This window comes from Stegodyphus dumicola, chromosome 12, assembly GCF_044657685.1.
Source record: "Stegodyphus dumicola isolate Sdum_Otavi_A_Nest chromosome 12, ASM4465768v1".
Lineage (NCBI taxonomy): Eukaryota > Metazoa > Arthropoda > Arachnida > Araneae > Eresidae > Stegodyphus > Stegodyphus dumicola.
Genome location: NC_140779.1, coordinates 9,453,797 through 9,472,894, shown reverse-complemented (window position 1 = coordinate 9,472,894; position 19,098 = coordinate 9,453,797). Strand labels below are relative to the sequence as shown.

The 19,098-nt window shown below is 30.9% G+C and overlaps 2 protein-coding genes across 4 annotated transcripts in view; one reads left to right on the top strand and one right to left on the bottom strand.

Moving 5' to 3' along the window:
* The window catches only part of Rrp6 (exosome component Rrp6), a 103,357-nt gene that overhangs the window by 80,213 nt on the left and 4,046 nt on the right, over nt 1-19,098 (top strand). Inside the window, exons 20-21 of one of the 2 annotated variants that reach the window (XM_085827462.1) lie at nt 1,359-1,408; nt 5,678-5,787. In XM_085827462.1, coding sequence (XP_085683588.1) covers nt 1,359-1,408; nt 5,678-5,787 — 160 coding nt within the window. Of the gene's footprint in view, nt 1-1,358; nt 1,409-5,677; nt 5,868-19,098 lie in introns of those variants that run through there. The other variant, XM_085827463.1, reaches the window with a different exon arrangement.
* Nucleotides 12,618-19,098, bottom strand: part of LOC118186084 (FAST kinase domain-containing protein 4) — a 29,723-nt gene continuing 23,242 nt past the window's right edge. For both annotated transcript variants that reach the window (XM_035356094.2, XM_035356095.2), the window contains 2 exons: nt 17,162-17,276; nt 12,618-12,747 (listed from right to left, as the gene is read on the bottom strand). In XM_035356094.2, the coding sequence (XP_035211985.1) occupies nt 12,655-12,747; nt 17,162-17,276 (208 nt within the window). In that variant the 3' untranslated portion in view covers nt 12,618-12,654. The remainder of the gene's footprint in view (nt 12,748-17,161; nt 17,277-19,098) is intronic.

The window sequence follows — 19,098 nt, the reverse complement described above, 5'->3', positions numbered from 1 at the left end:
TAGTCAGCCCAAGCCCACGAAATTCCTTGTGGAGAGGAGCGCAAAATTATGCCTGTCGTTGGCAACAGCCTTGAGTACCATTTAGGTGACAGTGCGATTTAGCTCGGTTCTGCCCCCAATTTTGATGGAGAGCACACTGAGAGGGTCGCCCACCCCTCTTCCCTTCAACGAAACCACATGAGAGGACTTTCGGCTCGCGGCATATTTAGAGTGCTGTCATGCCGAACCGACACTATACATTTACAAACATCCATGCCTTCTTTGGGATCCGAACTCGGGCCCTTGGGCACGGTGGTCAGCGATGCTAATCACTATTCCGGTTGGGTGGCTTTGTTGTATTTACAAAGTTGTAGCTATACTTTTTTTTGTCAGTGTAATAGAGTGTAAAAGACTTTAAGTTAATATTATACAGTTGGGGCCCTATGTAAGAAAAACATACATTGCTGCTACTTCTCTATTAAAAGTAGTAAAACAGTCTTAATTTTTCCTAATGGCACATTAAAAGAAAATATAGCAAGCCATACCTGTTTCTTTACAGCAGTCCATGCTGAAAACATCAGTGTGTACACTTATTTATTCTGATTCAGGATATATAAAATATTAATAGGTTTACTATATATGGTTTTAAGAACCATATAAAGTAAGATTTGGCCTTATATACGTTTTTTTTAAGAACTTTACGGGGAAAGTACAATTTAACCCCCCAAACCTTTCCTTCAATTAGATTGCAAGGTATCACCACCTGTAATTGCGAGCTATTACCAGAACCTGTATTTTATGTAAAAATGTTTCTTCATATAGATAAATAACATTTACCGCTGCAAAAGGTAAGTCATGCTTAAGTTTTTTCTCCTCAGATTAGAAACTTACAATTCCAAAGTGAAGGGCTGCCTGTTATCCTTATTTTTCCTTCAGAAAAAAAAAAAAAAAAAAAAAAAAAAAAAAAAAAAAAAAAAAAGAGTTCTTTTGAAAATTGACTGAATATCTCTGGTATTTGCAAATATTAACACTGCATCAATGGGAGTTGTTTTCAGTGCTCTAATGACTAATAAAAAAACTTAATAGGGAGTTTCTTCTTGGGACTGAAACATTTCCTTAATTTCAAATCTATAAAAGTTATAACAGTAAGAGATCAGAAGCAAGACAGATATTTTAAGTTCAATTTAAATTTGATCTAATGTGATTCTGTCTAAAACTGACAGAGTTCTTTGAAAGATTCAGCTGAGTGCTGACTGTCTTTTCTATCTTTCAAAGGTGTTGATTGCCTTTTCAATGTGCAAGTTCTGTGTTAATAATTAAATTCACTTTTAGGTGTGAGAAATGAAAATGTAGAGTGAATATTTTTTATTTTATTTTAGGTAAGAAAAATTCCAAAGAAATGAGACAAGACAATCAAACAAAATTTCAGGTAAGTTTTTCATAGTCTGAAGTATACTGTTCCCCCTTTTTAAGGAAATAAGTGTTTAAGATTTACTTCATAATTTTCAATACAGATTTTTTTGAGTTTTTATGTATTTTTGTCTTGTCACGAAGTGAAAACTGAATTAATCAGAAATACTGAATCGTCTGTTAAAAACTGTTTCTTTTTTGTTGTTGTTTGCTTAATTTCTTTTATACATCGTTTTAGATTTATTATAGTAATTGTGAACATGTGGTAACAATTAGATTATTCTTAAGATGATAGACATTTTGTGCATTCTGTTAATAATGTTAAAAAATGAATGAAATGTAATGCTGTTAAGTGAACCTAGGGCCAGAGTGTCGCTATAATAAACAAATATAGTGAATTTATTTTATTGTGGTTTATGTGCTATCAACGAAATAAATTTAATTCAATCCAATAAGTGTAAATGAAATGCTAGAAAAAATGTGTATAATTTAATACTCTGTACAAGGACGTCATGTGGTGTATACATCAGATTTTTTTAATTACAGTCTTTTTATAGATATAGAGTAAATAGTGTTGTTTCCAAAAACGAATATTTTTATCATTATATACCTTCTATGGAGTAAATTAGATTGCTTGTTCTCAATATCTAACATTTGTCCATTGAGAGTACAAATTAGGTCTCCGCCATATTTTTATCAGAAATTAAGTCCATCTCTATGGCAGCATACAGATGCCATGTGGGAAGAATTCTTCATCTTTTGAGGCTATCCACATATTAATCCAATTTTTGGTTCCTTCATATGATGTAAAGCTCTGCTGATAAATCCCCCATGTATGAAGCCCATGTATCATCAATCGAAATAAGTAATAATCAGAAGGAGAAATGTCTGGCGAATACAGTGGGAGGGAGAAAACTTCTCATTTGAGTTTACCAAGTAGGTTTTGACCACCACCACAACATGTGGATGAGTGTTATCATCAGAGTTCTAAAATATAAAGGCACTTATAGGTGCTTACTTTTTCTCTAAAGCACTTATTTTTTTGTTTTTAATGCTTATTTTTTGCTTTTAGTGTTTTTTTTTTTTTTTTTTTTTATGAAACCACATTTTTTTCCCCGTACCAAAGCCGAAACTAAATAAACAATGTTTTTTCCTTATATGAAACCTCAGATGGTGAATCATACTCCCGGAAATAGATTTTCGTCTCTTTCTCTGTATTAGCGTAACCTTTGGTGCACGTCGTTGTTCTATTTGTCAAAAAATTATGAAAGTGGTAGAAAATTTCAGTATATTCCGTATTTTTTCCCCAACCAATACAACACATGTTTGAATTTCTATCAAGATTTAATTAATTTACATTCTCGTTCCATGTGGTCAGTTCATATTTGCGTTTATTATGATCATTATGCTTATATTATATTATGAACATATGTATGAATATTTATAATAATATATTCGCAGTAACTGCCGAAGTGCAGATAAACTTAAAAAATGGGTAAGAGTGTTTTAACACAGATTAGTTTTCTAAGGAATAATATTCAGAATGGCATAAATAAAGTAAAAGTAATCCAATAGTCAAAATAAATGTTTTTTTTTGGGGGGCGGTGCATTTATACAGTACGGAAGTTGGGAGGGGGGTCTCCCGTTTCTCCGCAAAATCTCAAATATTGAAACCGTTAGAGTTTGCAGGAAAGCAAGCAATGGACTTTTTGTCACCTTCCAATCTGGATTGAATAGGACTAAAAGTTCTGCGGTCTACCAACCCAAGCGAAGAATGATTTTATTCCAGAAATTTAACGCTGTTTATTCAAAATTAGAATGAAAAACATCTCCAAATTGGTTTAAGTCTCTCTCTCAATCGATCAATATGAGTATGACAGGGGAGCACAACGTGTTCTGCTCAATGATAAATATGCCACATGGGTGCATGAAGGTGAAAACCGGATGAAGCAAAGGGGCATTTTCCTTTATTTAGTTATCTATTCTCCGAGTACCAGCAACGGTTGATTCCGATTGCATAATATCACGTGCGAAAGAATTAAGGCGCACGTACTGTGCAATAACGTTTACGATATTTTGCAGAGATAAAAGAGTTTTACTATGCTTGCTAAGCTAATTATTTTTCAGTTCCGTTGGACTATTTTTATGTGATGCACATATTGAAATGTTTTAAAAGCAATATTTAGCTGAAAAATCTAAACAACGGCTACAATCTACCCCCTTCCTCTTTTTCCATTTACACTCGACTATCTGTAAGTTTCAGATATTCAGCAATTTCTGAGTATGCCAGTTAGTTAAGCTTTTACTGTTACAGGATGACTGCATGAAGCAATTTCCCGTCTTCTAATTTCAGAAATGTTCCTTTTTTTTTACTTATTTTTACTTAAATTACCTTGCTTGCAATATTTGTTAAGGGGAAAACTGTTATACATTGAAAATTTAGAAAATGTACAGAACTTTGATTCAAGTTAAATTATTTAATATTAATATTAATAGAAAAATAAATTGCATTTATTTTTAGGTGCCAAGCGAATATTATAAATATGGCTTATTATTATTTATTTTCTCTATTTTGAACTGAAATTTCATCATTAAATCTTGTAATGTAATTTAGTTCTGCATAGTTTTTTCCCCTCTCATTGTAAGCTAGTTCTGTATATTGAACTGTTATTTAAAATTTAAAAAAAGAAAGTAATTGTTTTCCATGGTTTAGTAATGCCCATTCTTAATAAATACTGAATTTCTCATATTTTAAATTACAAGTCTAATTTTTCTTGTAAGGTTACGCAGTTGTGTATAATGTAATTAGACAAATGCTTATTTTTTTTTCTTAAAATGTGCTTGAAAGTGCTTATAGGTGCTTATTTTTTTAACTAAAATGTGGCTACTAACCCTGATCATGCAGGAGAATAATTTTGTCATGTCTGGAGTAGTGGTGGGCATATTTTTTAGTACTTGGATTACTCAGTTGTGTTCGGTAGAGTGCCCCAGTAATGGTTTTGTAAGTTGATCCCCCCATATGCACAACATGGTTTTTTTTTCATGAATATTCAGCCTGGCTTTTGATGCTGAAGCATGGCAAGGTGATCTGCATGATTTCTTCTTCTTTGTGTTATTGTACTGGATCCATTTGTCACCACCAGTGACTATGCATTTCTTGCTTTCAGTTCATATGGAACCCAGTTTCCGTGGTTTTGAATCATTCCCAATGATTTTAAACTATGTGAAATTACTTGCTGAATCACTCCTAATGTAAGTGCAAGTTCTACTTGCATTCATCATGAATCTTCATCTAATTTATGCTTCCAATTCCAGGTGTTCGCATACTTTCATCCTTCCACTGTGTTCTTTGTCTTCCACATCAAATTCACAATTCCTAAACTTTTGAAACCAATTACCACAACTTCTCTCACTTTGTGCAGCCTCACCAAATGCTTCTACAAGCACGCAACATGCCTCAGCTGCAGATTTCTTCAAATTAAAGAAATAAGTGAAAAGTTACCACAAATAATGCTCATTCAGCTCAAAATTCGACATTTTTGCACAAAAATATCTGATGTTGATACAAAATCGCTATCATTTCAATGCTATGTTGTTAGCAAATTTCTAACCTTACGATATGATATTTTACATTAGGTAACTTTAACCATAACTTACTAGTGGTGCCATCCTCCCCCAAAAAATGGCAGAGACTCATTTGTACTCTCAGTATGTTCAATGGTTGGTAAGTTATCACCTGGGATTGCTTGTGCATGAAGTAACAGTTAAAGGTAAAATATCTGACATAATTTCTTTAACCAAGACTCGTGGGTCTTACAACGAAAATGGAGATTAATTAAACTTAAAGACTTAATAATTGCTTAATAAAGGTGCACTAAGATTCTTAACTTTTGCCAAGTTCTAAGAAGTTGATTTTTGAGGGAAAATACTTGTACAGTGATCTGAATTATGTGGTTATATATGGAATGTATTTTGAAGATAAATGTAACATGTGTGTAGTATGAAATATTGTTATCTCATATTTTTTATTCTTTCATTTTTACATCTATAAATTAAACAATTATTGATGTATAATAAATCTCCTTCATTTAGCTATTTTTTATTAAAATTGTATATATAAATGTGTGTTCTAAAAATTCACAAGCTATTTAAAATTTCCTCTTATATTTAAACCTTAATTATAAAATGTGTGTACTTTTTAATAATAATAATATTGTTCAATATAAACAAGAAGTAAAATTTTATTAATTACATCTGAAATGCTATAAAATGTATATTTTAATTTTAGACACCAGGACGAAATTTTGGAAAGAAGAGAAAGCATGCAAAACAAACTTTTTTCAGCAGAAATCAAGAACATGATGCAAAGAAAAATTTCCAAAAATGGCCAAAAAATAAGTAAATGTATATGAATTGTATAAAATTCGATATATAATTATCTGAAATTATTTTATAAAGAGTTACTGTTCTTTTTTAAATCGTATCATTTTGTAATTTTCTTCTTAATGATATTCCACACTGCTAAATTATTACTTTACATGGAGCAGAGAGTACACAATTTAGCTATATGGAATATATATTTTATTTAATTCATTGAATTAGAAATATGTACACTTATAATTAATAAAATTAGTGTACACATGACTGCAAAGAGCACCTACTGGTGCAAACACATGTACACTGCACAAAAAATCTATTTCTCTCGTTCTACTGGGACAATTGACGAAATTCAAATTGCGTTTTTCATGTCTGGAAAGAGTAACTTAGGATATATATTAGATTTATATATAGCATTGCTCTAATATAGGTATTTTGACATAAAATTGAACGTTTCTGAAATGACATGCCAATTGTTTTCCATATTTCGATTCTACGACTCAAATTATGTCTAGATATTAAATTTTGTAATTTTTGGTGAGAAATATATGGCAAAATTAAAAAAATTACCTTGGCGAATTGTTTTCAGTTTGTGCCAAGAATAATTAATTCACTTGGCGCTTCTTAAATTATAGCAAACTACTTTTCTTTTGCCTTTTTTTTTTGTGCACAAGTGGGGGCAAGTCATCATTCATACTTTCAAATAAATTTTAACAAAGTGCGGGCACCACATTTTCTTTATTATCGCTTATAATAAATACGCCAAATTTCAAAACGCACCAAAATGTAAATTCACGTATATCTTAGGATATTTTGAATAAAATAATTTTTTGCAGGTGTGCTTAGAAATATTTTTACTTTAAGATGATGGCAACAGTTTTATAGGATATAATTCAAAATATTTTTTGCAAAAATTTAGTTATTTTAAAAAAATATATTTCCAAAATATTTTTTTAAATAAATCATAAAAATTTGGAGACTTTTATTTGGAATGCACCTTAATTTTGAAATATGAAAGGAAGAATCAAGTAATAAAATTTAATAAAAATAGAGATGATAAATATATATTAACATTGAGGAGCTAAAATTTTGAGAGCTAATCTTTTAAAAACTACTCGTGTGATTTTTACAGAACTTGGCAATTTGGCATAATTTGAATCATAGAATCAAAATATGGAAAAATTATCAGAAAAAGGCTGATTTTGTGTCAGAATACTTATGGTAGAACAGTGCTATATATAAATCTAATACATATCCTAAGTTGCGGTTTCAAGTCATGAAAAACGCAAGTTTAATTTCATCAATCGATCCAATAGAACGGGAGATATAGTGTCCCTATATATTGCACATTGTACATGCTAAACGTAATGACTTGCACACTTGACAGGCTTTCATAAGGGTGTTATCATCAGAATAAAAAGTCCCAGTTCAATCGGTGGATTGATGTAGCCTAACTCATGTAATGTTCAGATAGTACCTTGTGATGTTGGCAGTGGGCATATGAGAGGAGCCACACTAGTGGATAGGCTAATTAAGGATGAGGCAGACCACCAGTAGAGAAGATCATCCAATGATGATCTGACCCATTAAACAAGCTGCTATAAGGGCTTCACTATGCATTAAAGAACTCATAAATCAGAATAAGATCAGATTAAATCAAAATAAAAGTCCGAGTTCAGTTGGTGTATTGTATAGCTTAACTCATGTATTGTTCAGATAGTACCTTCTGATGTTGGCAGTGGGCATATGAGAGGAGCCATACTAAGTGGATAGGCTAATTAAGGATGAGGCAGACCACCAGTAGAGAAGATCATCCAATGATGATCTGACCCATTAAACAAGCTGCTATAAGGGCTCCACTATGCATAAAAAAACACTGTGAGATGTTTCCAAGAAATAAATTTGTGATTCCAGTATCCTTTATGTGTTCAGGCATTAATGCTCGAATATTTGTAGTTGTGTTTTTAGTGGTGATAGGCTAAAATAATATTGCGGGTGCTGCAAAATGGCAATCTCTGACATGCAGCGATAAGTTACACTTCATTTTATACTAGAATGATTATCATGTCTGAGTATGGAGATCCTGTAGTACAGGAGTTCCCTGTGGTGTTGATGACAATTAAGGGGTCAATTGCCAAAAATATGAAAGGAAGAATCAAGTAAGTTTAATAAAAATAGAGATTATAAATATATATCAAATTCAGTTAACATTGAGGAGCTAAAATTTTGAGAGCTAATCTTTTAAAAGTACTCGTGCGATTTTTACAGAACTTGGCAATTTGGCATAATTTGAATCATAGAATCAAAATATGGAAAAAATATCAGAAAAAGTCTGATTTTGTGTCAGAATACCTATGGTAGAACAGTGCTATATATAAATCTAATACATATCCTAAGTTGTGGTTTCAACCAAATGTGGACCTGCAATTTATTGGCATCCTGTTGATTAATCCCCCCGAAATTGATAATTGTTGATTGCTGTAAAACAGTAATGTGCAGCAAGAAATTGTACAAAATAAATATAAAGGAGAAATGCAATAAAGATTTTGTAATATATTTTTTAAAATATATCAATATTTTATGTAATAAGGTGAGAGAAATGTGTTATTGACCAACATTATTGTCAATAGTGACCAACTTTAGTCAGTATTTTACTACGGTAAAAAAGAAATAAGTTGAATATTGTTGAATGAGGTGATTTAAGAGTTAAGCAGTTTTATGCCAAATATTAAAAATATTGCATCAAGCACAGACATCGCATTCATTAAAATTGAACTTCCGTGCAATTCAAATCTGTAATTTTGTTTCTGAAAACTTGTTTATATTTGTGAAATTAAAAATAATAAAACTTAAAATCTAATAAACCATTTTTTTTTCAAAACTTTTTTCATAGTATTGAGGCTAATCTTGAAGTTATGAATGCACAATTATTTATGCATAAATAACTTATTTTTATGATTATGTTGCATTATGTATATCATAGAAAAAATATAAGAAAATTAATGAAGAAAATTTAATAAATGAATAAATGCGAAAAATGGCTAGGGGAAAATGGTGCTGTTGCCAATGATACAATCCCAGTCTTGCTGCCAGATGACACAAAGGCTACCAATGACAGAAATTATGCTTGGGGAGCCATATTTATAATAAGCAAATTGCTTGTGCCACATTGACAAGCCAGTGGTATGTGGATAAGATTGTGTACATACATATGCTCCAAATCCTTGCCAAACATCATGGAGCATTATTCCTGTAAGATAATGCCCAGCACATTAAATATGCTTTGTAGAAGACTGCGTATATCATGTGCAGGCCGACCCATTTTCTACTGAGTACGTCTGGAAGCAGATGAAATGTGAACTGTCACCATGCTTATACAAAGGGAACGGATCATCTGCCACAGGACAATATCAGAAATCTACTGGACTTCATGCCGGCCTGTATTGCAGCACAGCTTGGTGCAGTTAATTATTGAAGAGGACCAGACTAGGTCTGACAAGTTCTTCACTGGTTGCCTTGCTGCTATTTTTGAGCTCGTGTCTTTATGTATACATTAAATTTCATTTGTATCAAAAGCTTCCCTCCTGCTTCATTAGTTTTATTGATTGTGAGTGTATACAATACAAAGTCAGAAATCCAAATGTTCAGTAACCAGAATAATCTATTATCCAGACTTACCATAAAAGCAATTTTTTCATTGAATTGTTTTCTTATACAACACAGGAACTTTTTCTTTGAAATTTTTTCTTATACGATGCAGGAACAGATATGATGATACTCGTGCAAAAGCAAGTGTGCCTCTCATATTTTGATTTTTGTTCCAATTAGCTGAATATTCCCTCACCCCTCTGAGAAAAACATTATTGTGACAATATTGAATCATCCTGCTTCAGCTTTAAACATCTGCTGGTTAGCAAATCACATTTTAATTTTTGGCCCTTGAATGGTAGTTGGGGGGGGGGAGGTTTGTAGTATTTTTTGTGTCTGTCTACCTCAATAAGTTAACCAGGAAATGTTTTTTGATTGATGGATGACAAATTGATTGGACAAATTGATGTTTGTTTGGAATGAATGTTTGACATTCTGATTTCCTTTTACTAGCCTAGCTGGAAACAAGGAAAAAGACATATTCTAATTAACTTAAGGTTAGCTACCACTGGATGTTTCTGGATGGAATGATTTCATGCAGAACATCATAAACAAAATTAGTTTTAATTTACATTGCACATGAACAATGTCATGGAAATAATGCTGAATGCAAATAGCTTTTCCTAGTATCAAATCTTAAATCATAGCTAGCTTGATGCTGAGTTATTTCATCTGTTTTATAAATGGTATATTTCAGAAGTGTAGATGTTGAAAACAATTCATTTAATCATGTTAAATATTTTAACACATCATACTTGAACTTCTTAAAGACCTTTTTACCAAATAGTTTAAGAATTTCATGCTTTAAAACTATATAAGTACGTATGATTAAAGTTTCCCGATCAAAAACTCTCTGCGGTTTAAATCAAAATATGAAATGAAATTAAAATTTGTACATAAATTATTAAAAAAATAGAGAGAAAGATTATCATAAAAATATTTTTAAAAAATTTCCAAATTTTGAAAATGGATTAAAGTTAGGGATGATGCAGCCCCCCCCCCAAAAAATGCAATATACATCTAAGGCAAATCTAAAATGAAATTAAAAATTTTTATACTTTTCCTGCATAAAAATTGAGAAAGATACTAAGAATTCCTTTAAAATTTCTATTTTAAAATAAAAAAGAGCACATAATAAAGTAGAGGAAATTTGTGTATATATATCTAATGATTTTAAAATGCGTAGATGAAAACATTGGAACTTCTAACAGCTTTCGATATTCATCATGGATAAGAAGACCATAGTGGTTGAAGGTAGGGCTGAGTGGAAAAGCACGATGATGCATTTAGCACAACTGAGCTTGAAGAATCATAATTATTATTTTTTATGCATATCAAATTATTCTTTTGCAGACAAACTATTTCTTAATTATAGTTGAACACAATTCATTCCATTTTAAAATACAACATCATCTCAGACAAATAAGCAGCAGCGTGGAACGGCAGCATCTTGCCCGCAGGGAAGCAGAAGCGAAAGAGAACGCTGAAACTCGAAGGGAGGGAGTCAATAATTTCAGTTTGAGTTAGAGAAAATTTTGGTTTACAATTAATTTGATTGGACAAGAGGTATCTGCAATCTGGGAGAACAGATGAATTTAGGAGAAGAGCATAAAATCTAGAATTGTTAATTTTAAGACTGCCAATTATTTTTAAAGCAGCTATTGTATTTTGTTATATCTTACATATATATATATATATATATTAAATCACAGAACTGTAATACAAGTAAAAATATATCTCATTGGGGTGAAAATTAATTCATCTTGGTAACATATAAAATGCATCTGCCTTTAGGGAGATCTTTATATGGGAAGACATATTTATATTCACATTACCTATGTGGGAAAAGAATGTGCATTAGCTTTATCCTCTCCCTTAACAGTGAATTCATAGTTAATGCATTGCCAAAAAATATTAACAAGAATTTAGGCACACAAAAGAATATTTGTAAAAGATATTCTTATGTGTAAATATTTAAATTTCTTATGTGGCCTTGAAAGGCCACATAAAAAATTTAAAAAGAGAGAAAGATGGGCTGCAAATAAAATAGTATTTTTAGATATAAATTGCTATTAGCAGGGGACGTAATTTCAATTCTAACATCAAATGAATAAATTACTAACACTTAACCATTACTAACAATATTTAATGACATGTATGAAGCTGTTTTTAATTTTTTTAAGATTTTTTAATTGCTTGTAAATGATCATCAGTGGGGTGGTATGATGTAACACTTTTATTGAGATTTATGATAGAAAATACTTATTCACACTCGTAGGTTTATCCAAAAATGACAGATATTTTGTATTTAATATTTTAAAAGCTTTCTCTCTCTTTTTTTTTTTTTTTTCCTTCTGCATAATATGCGAGGGTCACTCTGAAATGTTTTAGATACAGCTAAATGATATAAGTTAAAATTACCAAATCTTAGGAGTGCTCAAAGTAGTTCCTCCAACATCAACGAACTTTTGTAGGTGAATTTTCCAAAATTTAAATGCTTCAAGACATCCATTGTTTGGAATTAATGAAAAATTTACTTCTATAGCCTTATGAATCTCATCTTTGGAATAAAATTGATGCCACATAAATTTTGTTTCAGATTAAAAAATAGTTGAAAGTCACACATAGCAAGATCACAGTGTTGATATTCTATCACTTTAATGTGTTTTTGTTCAAGAAATTCAAATATTAATCTCACTAAATGAGAAGATTCATTATTATGGTAAAGCATGAGTTCCCTAATTTTCATTTCTTAAAGAATTTTTGGAAAACATACATATGGTAAACTAGTTAGTTGTAACTGTCTTCTGTCCTTCTGATTTGATTAATTCATGAAATTTTATCAAATATTCTTCATAAATCTTAAATATATCTATTAATAACAAAGAAATACACATAGATTCTCTAGAAATAAACATATTTAAGTAAAATTTTATTTCCTTTTTAATTATGAAAAAGAATATGATACTTGTAGAATTTATGAATTTAGTTATTATTACAACACTCGGTGTTAACATCATACCTTTAATTTTGATTGTTTTATGAAATTTCTATCTTATATGTTTGCTTAATAAGGGTAATAATTTCACAAAGTTTTGATCATATACAAAAACCATAAAATGTACTGACAGATACAGAAACTGCAGTGCAATATTATTAAAATTTTGTACAAAATATACGAAATAATTTCAGTAGACAAAACAATAATTTCAATATTATTTTTTATTATGTTCTAATTTACTAACTTTCTGTAACAGCTTCTGTTATTTTGTGCAGTAAATATTTTGCTTTTTTCACTTCTGTTTTATTTCTCAAAAATTCATCATATGGAACCTGTAAAATATAATTTACATGCTCAATTAAAATGATAAATATTTTAATCTTACATTTAATACACATTAAGTTTAAAATTTTAAATATATTTTTTTTTCTTATTTTTTGTATGTGTTATGATGGGATGCTTCGGTGGGATACCTCACTTTTTACCCTTAGGACATAATGATTACACATAATCTTCCAAAAAATGTTTAAATGCAAGAATAATGTAATGGTTGTTTATTATGTATATACAAGGTGGTTAAAATTAAAACACCCCTCTCTGAGCTCTCTATACATTGAACTACTGAGTTTAAAGGCTCCATAATTGTTAAACATACTATTTAAGATGTGGGGAAACGAATTACGTGAAAAAAATTAGTTCCAGAAACACTGATAGGTTGCGCTGTACAACAGAACATATGCTGAAAAGACACAAAATACACTTTATAACACATTTTATTCGAATGTACCAAACATTCATATCACAAAGACCTTATTGATGCAAGGAAAGCTGCTCAATATGGTTTCCTTCTTCAAGATGTAAAATCTGCAGTCTGTGGATAGCTTGTTCAACTGCGGATCGTAATTGGTCGATTGAGATGCTTCTCACATGCAGAGCGATACTGTCTTTCAAATTTGCCAAAGTTACCAGATGTCGTCAATAAACAAGATTTTTAAGTAACCCCACAGCTAAAAATCACATGGATTAAGATATGGAGAACGAAATGGCCAGAGAGCAAAATTGCAGTTATAATGACAGTTTAATTTTTTTTTTTTTTTTTTTTTTTTTTTGTGTGTGTGTGTGTGATTATTTGTGCTTTTTCAGCATATTTTCCGTTGCACAGTGCCACCTATCGGTGTTTCTGGAACTAATTTTTTTCCCACTTAATCCATTTCCCCATGTGTTGAATAGTATGTTCAACAATTTTGGGGCCTTTACACTCAGTAGTTCGATGTATAGAAAGCTCAGAGTAGGGGTGTTTTAATTTTGACCACCTTGTTTTTGTTTGAGATTTACAATCTTATATTTTAAAAAAAAAGTGCCAAAGTAACAAACATGTTTCTATTACTACTACAGTCAATTTCAGTCGTGATGTAGTAGTTTTAATTAATATTTTGTAGCTTTTATATTTCTCATGTGGCATAATGAAATCATAAGCCAATAAGTATTTTTTTTTTTTTTTTTTTTTTGTGTGTGATAAAATATGTCTGAGATCTTTCTTACTGTGTCGGAACTAATAAATTAACACGAGAACAGCCAGTCAAGGCTAAATGATATCATCTGCAAAACATTCTCTTACATTTTACTCACTGAGTCCATTCTACATTTGACACCTCAATGGCAAGGAAAATATCAATAATTATGAAATTGAGGCATCCAATTAAAACACAACATAATATATTAAGGTTCCTTATTCTTGTGACTGGAAAAAAAGACAAAAAAAAAAAAAAAAAATCTGAAACCTTTAAGATTTTACATTACACCCAAAGGAACATTTTTTTAAAGTTTTGTGTGTTACCTTTGTTTATTAAATATCATGTTCATTGCACTTAAACCATAAAATTCAGTTCAACAGCAGTATTGCAAAATAATTTTAACATATCTTTAGAATTTCTGATACAAAGTCTTGCACCCTGTAGACAAAAAAAAAAAATTTTTTTCATACAGTGTTGCCATTGCTCACTTTGAAATCATTGAGTTTGTTAATAAAAAATTCGTTAAAGTGTTACAAAATATAATATTGATAATAAAATACATTCCAAATTAGTGCTTCGAAATGCCAATATTTAGGGGAAGATTACATTATTCAAAATTTGATGGCTCTAGGTACCATTGTTTTATCACAGTGCGAGAAAGATACATACATTTATGCAGATTTTTCATTATTTAATTTCTTTAAATATAATACAGGGCGTTAATATTTGCTGGCAACAATTTGAAAAGTAAACCGACATTTATAGTGAATCAATGCAAAATGCCAAAACGAAACAACTTAAAAAAAAACTGAAGTTTTTCAATTTTTATATTAAGCCTAAAATGACTTTTTTTTTTTTTGGTACGGAAGTATAGATAGAATTTCCCTACAGCATACTAGCATAAAATTACAGATTATTTTTGTATTTAGAAGTTAAGTAAAAGTCGAAAGTAATTTTCTAAATAACTTTTATTATGCATCTTTGGTGTTTATATTTTTATGGATAAAGTTATTATTTATAATTACAAGTATGCAATTTAACTAGATATAATTTTAGAGCTGTTTCAGAGTCAAAAAATGTATTCTTTAATAAAAAAAGATATACAGTCTGTTGCTTTACAACTACTGTGATGCTTTACAGTATGGAAAGGAAAAACACTTATCTGTTAACTGTAGAAGTATCTACAAGTTTAATAAGAACTGATATGAAAAAATTTATATATTTTTGAAGAAATTCATTCTCCTTGAATCGCTCTAGTCATAAAATAAAGAGTTAAATGTAACTTTTAACAATATATGCTATTAAAAAATGATAAACTATTTATCATATATTTGATTGTGTTAATTTTTGTAAAAGCTCATATTTCTATTATTTGGACTCCATTTCCCTTTACTAAAGAAAATATGTTAGAAAACATTGTGCATGAAAATACTTATACAATTATAATAATATTTCTGGAAAGAAATCATCTAAAAAATTTCTGGTACTTTTTAACAGCTCTCAGTTGGTCCTAAGTTCACGCATTAGTGATCTTCAATATATCTTTATTTTCATATTTTACCACGTTTTAATAGAAAGATTTGAATTATGGGGGAAAAAGAATATATAATTTTTTACACCTGTAAAAGAACTATATAATGATAAATTCATCACTATATCATACCTGCCAACTTGTACGAATTTTTCGTAATTTTTACGAAAATGCGTTTGTCTTTACGATTTTACGATCGTAATCCATTTTTTACGATTTTTTTCTGTTTTCAAGTGTTTTTAGTGATTTGTGTCGAAATTTTAGAATTTTTCGCCAATTGCATTGTGTTTTACCGCCAACTACCGACTACTTCGAATCCAGTAACCTGCGGTTTCTCCCAACTCGCCGCTAAACCAGCCAATCCAATGCGCTGAACTTGTGGAATTACTCAGCTCGGATTCAGCGAGCGTGGATTGTCGCATTCTGTTTTTTGCACGTGCTACAAATTTTCTTAATACGTCGTTGTTGCGAAATGAGTTCAAAAAAACCGTATTCTCAATATTTTCGGCTGCCTACAAAGCCGAATTTCCAACAATTAAAGAATCCTTCAAAGGAAATAACTGCATTTTGCAACGTGTGCGTGTGTGACTTCGTAATAAGTCACGGTGGAAGAAGCGACATTGTGAAGCATGTTAAGTCTAAAAAGCATGAAGTTAATGCTTCGGCTTCGACAACGTCAAAGAAAATGGATGATTTTTTTTTCAAATTCGGCTACGAATTCGGATGCCGATGTCATTTTGGCAGGTGTTTGTTTACTGCATTCCTCATCGAACACAACGTGCCGCTAAGCGCTGCGCCGGTCAACTTTTCAGACGGATGTTTCCCGACTCCAAGATTGCTCAGAAATATCAAACCAGGGAACTTGTAAATTCTTTGAAAGATCATGAAAAAAAATAATTTTTTCAATGTGTCAGAAAGTACTTTTCCTCAGCCTGTGATTACAATGTAAGGAAGTTTCCTTTGCAAAATGAAGTTCTTTTAAATGCTGAAGTGGCAAATTTGAAACAAATTGAAAATTCATCTTTTGAAAAGATTCGTTTTATTATTGATAAATTTTCATTTTTGTTAACAATTAAAGAAAATGAATGCCATAATGATGCTTTAGATGAACTACAGAACCAATTTTCTGCTGCACAGTTTGAAGACTTTGCCAGTTCTAGAGAAGATAGACTTGATATCTTCGTTGGTACCTTAAAAAGAATAAAAAGAGCTAATGGAACACCAAAATATGATAGACTAGTAAGAGCTTTATGTGCTATTCTCGTAATTCCACACAGTAATGCTGAGTGCGAGAGAGTCTTCAGTGTTGTGAAGAAAAACAAAACTATGTTTCGTTCTTCAATTTCACCAAAAGCTCTAGAAAACATTTTAATTGCTAAATGTTATGAGGAAACTAATTGTTTCCAAAGAATTTTTGGCTAAAGCCAAAAAATGCTCTCTAAATTCATTGCAATAATTTTTTTGTGTAACATTAAGTTCTTGTTTTATGTTTCCTAATAAATTTTTTAGTTACTACTTAATTGAGATTTACTAATGTAAGTACAATTTTCTTTTTTCTATTCGTATAAATTGTTTTTTTTTTTTTTTAATATCAAAGCATGATATTAATTCTTCGTGTTCTTTTGAATTTTGGAGAAATCTTCTGAATTTTTATCTTTAGAGGTTGGCAGGTATGCTATATGACAAAAAATTAAAAATTACCAGAACTGGGGTGTATCCAGATGCAGATAATATTCTGACAGCTAAATCATTAATTCCCGTTAAAGATGTTTCATTCAGAGTGAAGTCTTTGTGGAACATAACAAGTAGTGATATCCTAGAGGGGAAAAATATATTAACAAATACTCTACATTAAGCATATGTTTTTATATCATTAATATAGTAAACCCTTTTCAAACATGGACTTGGGGAATGTGATTTTATGCAGATTTTTTCTTAATTAACTCCATTTAATCTCTCCTGCATGATAATTTCAGTTATATGCGATATGCTATCTGCAGCATATCCGAGTTGCAACAGTCCTCTTTGATGAGTGATTTGAAGATTCATTCATTAAAGAAGTGAAACGCTGCTTAGAACAGCAAGACATGAACTTTAAAGTTCTCCTAATTCTCAATAATGCTCCAGAAGTTGGTGCTGAAGCTTCACAACGATGCATCCAAATGTAGAAGTTTTGTTCTTTTCACTGAACATCACTTTCTTAATCCAACCAATGGATCAAGGAGTTAAAAAAACATTCAAAGCCTATTATGCTAGCTGTGCTGCAATCTCTGCAAATAAAGCACAACACATTAATGGCATTTTGGAAGCAGTTTAACATAAGACACTACACAGAAAGGATTCAACTTACATGTTAATAAGTGAATGCATCAACAATGAATACTCCTGGCATTAATTCTGGCCAGAAGTTGCCAAAATTTTTATGAATTTCCATTGAATGAATGAATCAATCAAGGAAACTATAAATTGCAAAAGCAATATGTGGTGAAGGACTTTCGGAGATAGAAGAAGGAGAAATCAAAGAATTAGTCAAGAATGACGATCAGGAAATATCAGATGAATTAGATTATCTTATTAACTCTAGGAGACAGTGAAAGCAGTGATAATTAAGAAGATAAAGAGCCTTTAATTTACAAGAAGTTAAATCAGCTGCTATGCAAAACTGTCCGATTTTGTAATGGAGATAGACCCAAGTAAAGAAAGAAGAGAATACTTTATGAGAGGTATTGAAAAACTTTGCACTCCTTATAGTGGAATGCTTAATGAATTATACCCCAGACATTGTCTCAGACAAAAATCACCAGATATTAAAACAAATATTTGGATGTATATACCTACTTATTAGGCAGCAGTAGATATACTTTCAATTAATATTTGTTTTTCCCTTTTAGTTACAACAATATTTAAGTTTGAATAAATTATACATACTTTCTTAATCTGAACTATACCAAACTTGCTTTTTCCATAGAAAATTAACTTTGCAAAATGCAATTTGATATACTAGTGATGCTTTAATGATGCTATGTTCAGCAAGGGTTTACTGTAAGTAATAAACTATAATTAAGCATAAACATTAAAATACTTGATATATGGAATAAAATAAAAATTTAGAATATAGTAACCTCATCCCAAATTACATATACACTGGTTATCATAAATTAAGGAAAAATCACGATTACTGAAAAGTTACATGTAGAATTTAATGAAACTTACCCACAATATATAACACATAAGTATCAAATAACATAAAAAGAATTTACCAGACAAATATGGTAGTGTAGAAATTAGCACATGTATAAAATGAACAAATCGAAGGTGTCAGTTTGCTATAGGAAAAGTACCTTCAATATGGAATGTGATCGCCTCTAGAAGCAATACAGCACATCCAGCGATGTGTGATGCTTTCAATTACGCGGTCTATCAGTTCCACAGGAAGCTGGAGGAATTGCTCTCGCAAAGCAGTTGCAAGCGTGAGAAGGGTCCGAGAGGGCGGATTAAGAGCAGCTAGACGTCTCCCTAAATCATCCCAAACGTTCTCGATAGGACTGAAGTCCGGGGATCGAGCTGGCCACTCCATGCGCATAATTGTTTCCCTTTGAAGATAATCATCTAAGATGCGAGCCCTATGTGGTCTTGCG